Source organism: Cololabis saira, chromosome 9, assembly GCF_033807715.1.
Source record: "Cololabis saira isolate AMF1-May2022 chromosome 9, fColSai1.1, whole genome shotgun sequence".
Classification (NCBI taxonomy): Eukaryota; Metazoa; Chordata; class Actinopteri; order Beloniformes; family Belonidae; genus Cololabis; species Cololabis saira.
The window spans coordinates 30,341,351-30,350,979 of record NC_084595.1 but is presented as its reverse complement, the minus strand read 5'-3'; the positions used below and the strand labels follow the sequence as shown (position 1 = coordinate 30,350,979).

At 37.2% G+C, this 9,629-nt stretch overlaps 1 protein-coding gene across 1 annotated transcript; it reads left to right on the top strand.

Annotated features, from left to right (window-relative positions):
* The first annotated feature begins 399 nt into the window (after nt 1–399).
* Nucleotides 400–9,319, top strand: mob1a (MOB kinase activator 1A). The gene is made up of 6 exons (XM_061729199.1): nt 400–574; nt 2,062–2,228; nt 3,975–4,068; nt 5,055–5,188; nt 6,094–6,257; nt 7,474–9,319. The coding sequence occupies exons 1-6, from the start codon at nt 561–563 to the stop codon at nt 7,549–7,551; spliced, it is 651 nt and encodes a 216-aa protein (XP_061585183.1). The 5' UTR covers nt 400–560; the 3' UTR covers nt 7,552–9,319.
* The last annotated feature ends 310 nt before the right edge of the window (nt 9,320–9,629 follow it).

Below are 9,629 nucleotides of genomic sequence, written 5' to 3'. Positions count from 1 at the left end.
AGACGTACTTGGTATCTTATCCCAGATTATCTCAGAAGATATTCCTATTTGTCCACAATTGTATATCTTAGGTATTTTTCCTGATAACTTCAAAATAAACAGTAAAAAGAAGAGTATGATAACTTACTCTCTTCTCCAGGCGAAACATACGATAGCATTGTTTTGGAAGAACCAGCCAAACCAGACATCAAGCAATTGGTACAAAGAACTCTCAAATTGTCTTGCATTAGAGAAATTGACATATGCCATGAAAGGGAAATCTGTTGCCGCGACCATACGTCGTACCCTACGGCGTGGGCTCTGCGTCGATTTAACGCAGAAGCATAATTCAGGCTTGAGCGTGGTCGTACCTCCGTGTGGCCTGCAGGGGGCGACAATGTGCGAGTGTCTCTGCAGCAGAAAGCCGACAGAGGAAGAACTGATGTGGGTGCAGTTCGTGTCGTGTTAGCTTTAACTACTAGCAGGCATCGCTCGGAGTGTCTAATTCTAAAGTACATTTTTGTTCACCAAACCAGGCCCAAAAGTTGTAATTGAAGCTCTCCGAGGATTTCTTCGACACGATGAGCTTCTTGTTGTAAGTAAAACGAGACCCAGCTTCCTGAGTTACAGACGCAGCTTGTGGTTGATGTTAGCCGATACGAACTTCCACCAGGGAAGTTAAAATGATACCAAACTGCTCAAAACCGCATGTCACAATGAGTACTGTTGGGCGAAGCTTACATTGCTTTTCTGGCACATAGAATTGTCAGTCGTCGAGCTAGTATAGTATTTGAGCTGTGTTTATATGCATTTCAAAGCCTTTGAAGACCATAACTTTTTTATTAATTCTATAAAGTGTGCTATCTTTGTTGGCCCGAAAATTATCAATAACTCAAATAGTTTCACCAAATTAGTACTTGATATCAAAGGCTGACTTCGTCTAGAAAGACAACACATATTAGTGTTAATCCCCAGCCTCATCTTTGATGTTTTAATGTCCCTAACATCGAGCAGGTTAATGTTGTTTACAGTCACATTTCCTGTCGGTTGCACTAAATAGGTTAGTATGACTCACAATATACAGGACTGTCTCAGAAAATTAGAATACTGTGATAAAGTTCTTTATTTTCTGTAATGCAATTTAAAAAAAAAAAAAAAAAAAAATGTCATACATTCTGGATTAATTACAAATCAACTGAAATATTGCAAGCCTTTTATTATTTTAATATTGCTGATCATGGCTTACAGCTTAAGAAAACTCAAATATCCTATCTCAAAAAATTAGAATATTCTGGGAATCTTAATCTTAAACTGTAAGCCATAATCAGCAATATTAAAATAATAAAAGGCTTGCAATATTTCACTTTTTGTTTTTTTAATTGCCTTACAGAAAATAAAGAGCTTTATCACAATATTGTGGAAGTCGTGAAAATAGATGAGCCGACAACTTCTCACGGTGCGGACACATAAGCTTATGTCCCTTTATTCAATCCACCGGTTAACTGACAAAAAAAACCTTAAGACGCTCGTGCTTCTCACACAGAACTAACTGACTCCAAAAACGTCACCGTACTTAGAAGGACCGTTACACATTAAACACATATATTAAAACCTGAATAAAGACTGTATGGTAATGCGGTGACTAACATCTCTTTGCAGGTGAATTATGTTCACATCACATGAATGACAAACTAAGGCACTACACAATTCTAATTTTCTGAGACAGTCCTGTAGTGGGAGACTTAAGTTGCACTGGAAACGAGTTACAACAGGTTGAACGCTGGTAAAACTACAGTGATATTGATTATGCATGGTGAGTGAAATTAAGTAGGTTTTTAAATAAGTAGTTTAACGTTCTTCCTGCAGATGCAACACCGATACTGAAACAGGAATCTCTATTTCATGGCTGATGGACATGCAGAAAATATTGAAGTGTACAAAATAGTATTGTACTGAGTATCAGTATTACACAATTATAGAAAGTCTTGCTTCTCAAGGCCATCAAGCAGCTCCCAGGTGCTACTGGCACAGTCTTGCTTTGTTTTTGTACACTTGCTTAAGTATGTGTTTATTTCTTTGCAGTGGCAGTCGCTCATCTAAGACCTTCAAGCCGAAGAAGAACATCCCAGAGGGCTCCCACCAGTATGAGCTGTTGAAACATGCTGAGGCAACACTGGGCAGTGGAAACCTGAGACAGGCTGTCATGCTGCCAGAGGGAGAGGATCTCAATGAATGGATTGCTGTCAACAGTGAGTGAACAAATACAAAACAAAACAAAAAAAATTAAAAGCCTCACTCCTACTTCACAAATAGGCATTCATTATTGTTGACATTGTTAAGATGAAACATTAATGATCCTTGTAATAAAAGTTTAGAATTTTCAACACCCTTTGAAGTTTGAAAAGTACACCAAACTGCAAGTCAAAAACTGGAAACAGTCAAAGTACAGAAAACAATTTACCAAAGTAGTAAGTAATGATATCTAGGAGTCTGCCAATGTGAGCCTCTCATGGTTGATGCAGATAGAAATCGGGATGTGATGCTGCCGTTATTAAATAAACAAAGGCAGCTTCACATGTTTAAGAACATAAGGCTGTCAGTACAGATGCATGCGCCTGTTCAAGAGGTTGATATTCTCAGCTTATAGCTGGTACCAGTTATTAAAAATTGGCTAGTAATTGTCCCACTTAATCAGAAAATGTGTTCATTGGTCTGCCTCTAGTAAGGGTGCAGAATTGAATGTTTACCATGCTTTTATGAAACCATGCAACTCAAAATCACGTGTGATGTGATGCAGCCAAAATAATGGTATGAGGTAAATGATTTTTGTGCAGAGAGCAATCTACCAAAGGGCTGCTGACAATAGTTGCTCCTGTTACGATGATTCTGAGAGTAGATCACAAACCATTGCAGTGTTGGCAAGTTGCTCCAGTAAAATTGTCCACAAACAATTAGCATACATAATCAATCAACCTTTCAGAAGGTGTACAGCCATGCAGCATCTTCAGCACTGCGTTTCAACTTTGCATTTCACAAATGTCAGTTCTAATGCATTTCTTCTTCATCCTGTTATTCTTCTGCAATTTAAGTCATGCAGCCCATCTTTTGTAAATTCTGGTATCTGGTGAAGATGCATGAAGAAGATTTCACACTTGGCTACTTAGTTGTCAGATGCAAAACTACCTAGAATGGTTGGCTTATCAAAGGCTACTGCAGTTTAAGTTGCTTATTCCTAACAGCAGAGGTGGAAGGTACAGTTGAGCCGTGCAGAGATCATGGACCTCATGCACGAGCAGCCAGGTAAACGCTTTATTTTGGAACGGACAAATTTCACTTGTAAATTAAACATGGAACATTTTTAACACAGAAAAATTCAAATAAAAAAGCACTGTACTTAAAATTTTAGGCACTCCTACTCTTTTGGTTCTATCAGAGTTTTAGTGACATCCATGTCTATTATCCAGTTTATTTTAGATAAATGTAGAAAATACATGAAACTGGAGGTCAGGAGGTCACCTTGCAGTTGTAAACAATTTTGTCAACATTAAGTTATGCAACTTAGAATACCTGGCTAGGATGTCCAACCAAGATGTCTGCACATTGTGAGAACGATTCCTCAACAAAGTCCGTCTGCAACATCAGTCTTGTTACAATGGTTCTGTGAGCAGGACTTTTCAAACCTTTGCAATGTGGCGTTGGTGCTTCATTAAATTATTTCAAGGTCTTTCTCCAGTAGAATGAGAACAAGGGCTTTTTCATTCTGACAAGCATAACTCCTGTCCTAAGAGTAGGTGTGTAGCCCTGTAACATCTGCAGTTAAGTATTTCAGCTTTCACAGTTCCCAAAATGCAAAGTTACATCATGTCTGTGATCTGCCTCTGTAAATAACCATATTTCAGCATCGATGCTGTAATAATAGATTATGCAGCTCTATTGAAAAGTATTATTTTATGAGTTTAGTGATGTAAGAATGACAATTTACCCTTTTCCATCAGCGGTGGATTTCTTCAACCAGATCAACATGCTGTATGGCACCATCACTGAGTTCTGCACTGAGACCAGCTGCTCTGTGATGTCTGCAGGACCAAGGTAATGGAACCACCTGGTACCCCCCCCCCCCCCCTTCCTTTGTGCATGAAGTAACTGAGTCTTGTCCTTTTCTCAAAATTGCATTTTGGGATTTAGGACATTTGGAAGAACAGCTGCAGCAGGTTTTACTCACATCTGTTAATTAGAAAATGAGATGGGACACGATCGCTGATGTGATATAAAACTCGGAGGAGCAGTGTATCTTAAGAACCCTGCAGTGTGTTCAGAGGATGATGGATTGAAGTGCTTCAGACTTTGTTTTAAGTTAAAAACATTTTTTTCCCTTTTTTCTTCAAGTATTCACGTATATTGAGGAGTGAGCAGATATATTGAGTAATTCAGTATATTCAACTATTTTCCAGACCCTCAAAAAGATCATTACAACTGACTCCATTTTAAATTAAGTAAACTGAAGCCGTGATGCTCCCAGACAGCTCTCAGCTGACACTTTTAATCCCTGTAATAGTTCAGACTTAACTATAATACAAAGAAACAAATAAATTATAGCCTCGTGAACTTAACTTGATGATATTTTAAGTTTCTCTGATTTATCACCTTGACAATGTCTTTTTTTGGGACATAATATGATCTTAAGAACTTGTAAATCATGTGTACCAAGGAGACTAACAATATATTCATTCAAAATGGCAGAGCCAGCAATACTAGATTATTGCAATGTTTCATCTGATTGTCACATGAGAGAAACGGGAATCAAACTTTGCACGCGGTCCTTGTAGTGTAGAAGCTGCTTTGTTCATATCTAGATGTGGCACTTCCTCTATCCTGTCTCCTGCCAAGACAGTCCTCAGTCTAATCAGGAGGAAGAAATGAGGCCTCACTTCCTCTCACACAGTTCATGATGTTTTTGCATTTCCCATGCCTATTTTTTTTTTTTAGCTTATCTTTTACTGTATAGTACTTTCTTGTCTTAACAGAAAGGCATAAGTGTACTGTGTGTAATAGTTATATATGTTTATATTTTGTAGATACGAGTATCACTGGGCTGACGGCACCAATATTAAAAAGCCGATCAAATGCTCTGCACCCAAGTACATAGATTACTTGATGACCTGGGTGCAGGATCAGCTGGATGACGAGACACTTTTCCCTTCCAAGATTGGTAAGTTTTGATTAACATGGGTCTTTAATGGTGGAACAATTTTGTTCCAGTGTCACCTTTGACGAAGTTTGACACAAATACCAAGAAAAACCAACACCAAGTATATCCTTGTCACCAGCAAAACAAAACCATATGCACTCAATCTTTCATCTTTTAACATTGTCATCTGTGATTTATTTATTTATTTTTCTTAGATTTTTACATTGAGCTTTTAAATGTTGAGAGTTGTGTTGGTTGTCTCAACTTTTCTAACATTTAAGACCAGGTGGACCTACTGGTTTCTTGAGCTGAGCGCTTGCCATCACAGGAGGCGGCAGTCTGTATAACTTAAGTTTTGAAATGCTAAATCTATTTGCTGCAAAGTAATGTCTGTCCAAATGAGTCACTTGACTTAAGTCCTGTTGAAGTGTCTCACATGCTGCAAAGCTGACTGAAGTAAAGGGGAAAAAAGGCACTCAAAAACATCTCTGTTCAAGAATTTTGCTGATTTGTTTCTTACAGCAAGTAATTTAACTTGGTAGTTGAAGTCTATATAATAGACTTACAGCCTTTACACTGTCCTTTCTGTTAGTAAAAGAGGCAACATCAGATTCAAACTGAAAGTTGTCACTTTTTACTTTGACGCTGTTATGCATCAGTCAGTGGTGTGGATTTCACAACATGTTTGTTTGTGCTGCACTTGGTCTGCTTGAGTTGCTACATAGTGTGTTTTGATGTTTTTTCTCTCAGCACCTTTTTGTAATTCCCGAGCTTTAGTTCTTTAACTTCAAGTAGACTAGTAAATTAAAAGTGCAAATGTAGTAAACTTAAGCGCCAATCTGATGGAGGCTGAAAGGCATAGATGTTGAAACAGCTCATGCTCTTCTGTTGACGTCAGCTTTTTTCCACCCCCCTCTGCCCTATAGGAGTTCCGTTTCCAAAGAATTTCATGTCTGTGGCCAAAACCATCCTGAAACGTCTGTTCAGGGTGTATGCTCACATCTACCACCAACATTTTGACTCTGTGATGCAGTTGCAAGAGGAGGCTCATCTCAACACCTCCTTCAAACACTTCATTTTCTTTGTCCAGGTGAGAATATCACACTCTACTGTGAAATGTGTGCATTTGAAGTCCCATGCATTGATACTGTTTTTGAAAAGGGGTCCTAATATGTGTTTTCTGTATTATTTATGTTTGTTATTCACCTGATGAGGAACAGTTTTGTAAAGTTTTCTCCCATGCTCATGTCTGCCAAGACAAAAATATGAATGAACCTTATTAAATAAATTAACTGTACTGCAGTTGTTTCTGTACTTTGACAATATTCCAACATGGAAGTGCGAGGCTTACTCTCCTTCAGAGTCTGACACTTGGTTGCAAACTTGCTTTGGACTGGATTCACACAGCAGCGTTGTATACGTCACCTCTGTCCATCTCCATAGATTTGAATGGGGTGATGTCATCCGTGGCCAAATTGAATTATGGGTTCTGTTGATTGCATTGGTTCTGTCAAAAGTTTGGGAGATTTTCAACTTTCTCCACTTCATGCATCAGCCAATGAAGTTGCAGCTACACAGCTAGAGCCTAGCTAATGGAGTTGGATACAGAGACCGAAAGCGAGTCATTTTGAACATGCGTCGGAGGACAATGGAGGAAAACTTCATCATCTCCCTATTCAATAGTGAGATTCTCTTTGCCTCTGCTTCTGACAAACAGAATGCACCCATAAACAAGAGTTGGCATCCCATCTATGGAATGGATAGATAATCCCACGCCCATGGTGACAGGTTGATGACGATCCATCATGCGTCGCCGCAACGCTGCTGTGGGAATCCAGTGTTGGCTAACCCTCAACTGACAACATGTAATTCATAAATACTACACTAAACTTGTGCGGTTGAGGGTGTGCAAGGTACAAAACCAATGTCAGTGCAAAGAAACAAAATGATAAAACTGAACTTTTCAAACCTTTTTAGATACTTTGACAGTTTAGACTTTGTTTGTTTTTAATTAATTAATTAATTTGTTCATTTAAATCCATAGATCTCACTAGGACCAGGCTATACAACAATTTTGATCCATCTAATGGGAAAAAAGTCCTTTAACAACAGTGCTAATTATAAAATGTTTGTATTCAGTTATTGATTAAAAAGTAAATTACACTTGAATTATATGAAACTTGCATTTGATTATTCTAGAAATAGAAAAATGTTTGGTATAAGTTACCTTCTCTTTTTAACATCAAATTGTGAACGTGTGGTCTGATATTTGTTGTCTTCCTCCACTCTCCCAACCTTTCTTGCAGGAGTTCAACCTTATTGACAGGCGAGAGCTTGCTCCCCTGCAGGACTTGATTGAGAAGCTTGGATCCAAGGACAGATAGACATTTCACCACCTATCTCCCCCATTTTTAATAGCAGTTTTCTGTCTTTTGTTCTTTGACCTACTCTACCTCTGTCTACTTGCTTCTACTCTTAAAGTCTGTGCCTTCTTCTTTGTATTTCCTGAATGATTGTACTGTACATCTTTTATTCCTTTCTCTTGTATACTGTCTTTGAGCCTTTTCTTCATTATAGCTTCTCTATAAGGTAGTGTCGTAAAGAAAAAAAAATATTTTCAGAGGACTGTGGTTAATAACTCTGTAAGAGTACCCTCCTGAATTTTATGTTGGACCAAGGACATTTGAAGTGAAAAGCAGCTCTTCTTTTGTTAGTTGCTGTGCATTGTTTGGTTTGTCTAAACATTTGATAATGATTCATTTTTGTTCATATTTGAGTTGGAGGAAGTATTACAACTAAAGTAGTAACGTGAAATAAGTTTGGTTGCTCTTTTGTAACCGCAAAAACAAAACAAATGAAGGCATGCACAGATGAACACACATGAAGCACAAATGTTGCATATACTAATGTGGGTCCTATTGACACTGAGTCATAGTTAAATATAAGATGAAGAGATGCAGTTATTGGTAATCTACAAATACCCCCATTTAAAAAGACCACCACAATCAATGCCATGTTGTGATTTCAGTTTTGTCATGCAATATTGTGTTTTGCACATTTTCAGTGGTAAAATGTGTGACAGTCCATCGATAGTTGTAGACCTTCTTTGTACTTTTTAGCTATTATCAAGAGCTTATGAAGCCTATTTAATAGACCTACAAAGGAAAGCTGTATAGTAAAAATCATATCGGAGTGAATAGTTAAATGTGAATTTTGAGTTTTTTCTGGTGATCAAGTTTGGAACCACTCAGCCCCTTTTTTTTTTTTTTTCTTTTTTTTTTTATCTCCTAACTAAATATTTACCCCTCTATCGGAAAGTTGAGTAATTACTATTTCTTCTGTATACTTGAGATGTATGTAGTTTTAATTTCATCTTTATTAGCCTTTGGTTCCTGCATAATATCACATTTCCTACATTAGGGTTAATGCTGGTTACAGCAAAGAGCTGTTGATACAGCCATCTTTTTCAAAAACTGATAAAGCTAATATTCCCTTTGAATGTTTGGTTTTCCAAACTTTGGTTTAAAATTGGTTTGTTACCTGCTTCATGCTGGACCTAAACTTATATCAGACAATCATGTAGCCACTTATCATGGATTAAATGACTTAAATGCATTACAAGGACCTAAGCAGTGGGATTAGGGACAGAAGAGTGTAAGACCACTTTGTAAGAAAGACTGTTTTCATACAAACGCAAAGGCATAGCTGAAATCTTTCCAAAAATATGAACAATTATTTACATTTGCCTTCACTATAGGTTATCCACTTAACCCCACAAGTTGCTTGGCAAAAAAAAGAGATAAAAACAAAAAAAAAAACTTTGTTAATCAGTAGGCATGTCCACTCATTCATTTTTTTGTTTCACTTTATTATGTTTTGCTTCTTATAACATTTCGGTTACATTTGATACAATTTTGTAAGGCATTTTTTGCCTTTTCAGTCGTATAAGGAACGAGGGCTTTAAAGTGAATTATGCATTTTAGTCCAGTCAGTTCGTCATTTAGACTGAAGAGAATGTATGTACCACATCCAAACATTTGTTTTAAATAAGAACAGTGTTTTACCTGAACAAGACTGTGCCTTACAATAAAATAAAAGTGTCTGGTATGACAGTATTGACAGATCAAAAACTCAATAAACATTGAAAGACAATATTGTGGTGACATTTTGTGTGAATTGTGTATCTGGGAGAGTTGATGACTACATGATTACATTTCTTCTAACAAACAGTAATAAGCCTTTTTTGTTTTACTGTTGATCTAAAAAGATGAGTTGGAGCAGAGGTGCATTCTTGTGATGACAATTACTGTACCATATATGTTTTCAAACTACATGACATAATGTGAAAATTAGTTCATATAAGCATAAACAGTGTAAAGTTGACAAAATCCTTAAACACATTATATAAAGATGTTTGACAAAATTTCCATCTTGAAGATTTATGTGACAGGTAAAAGAGAAG

What these genes read in the sequence shown, in the direction of transcription:
- mob1a (XM_061729199.1), top strand. An exon ending in GTGATGTCTGCAGGACCAAG is followed by an intron (nt 4,069 to 5,054) that starts GTAATGGAACCA and finishes TATATTTTGTAG; the next exon opens with ATACGAGTATCACTGGGCTG. An exon ending in ACTTCATTTTCTTTGTCCAG is followed by an intron (nt 6,258 to 7,473) that starts GTGAGAATATCA and finishes CCTTTCTTGCAG; the next exon opens with GAGTTCAACCTTATTGACAG.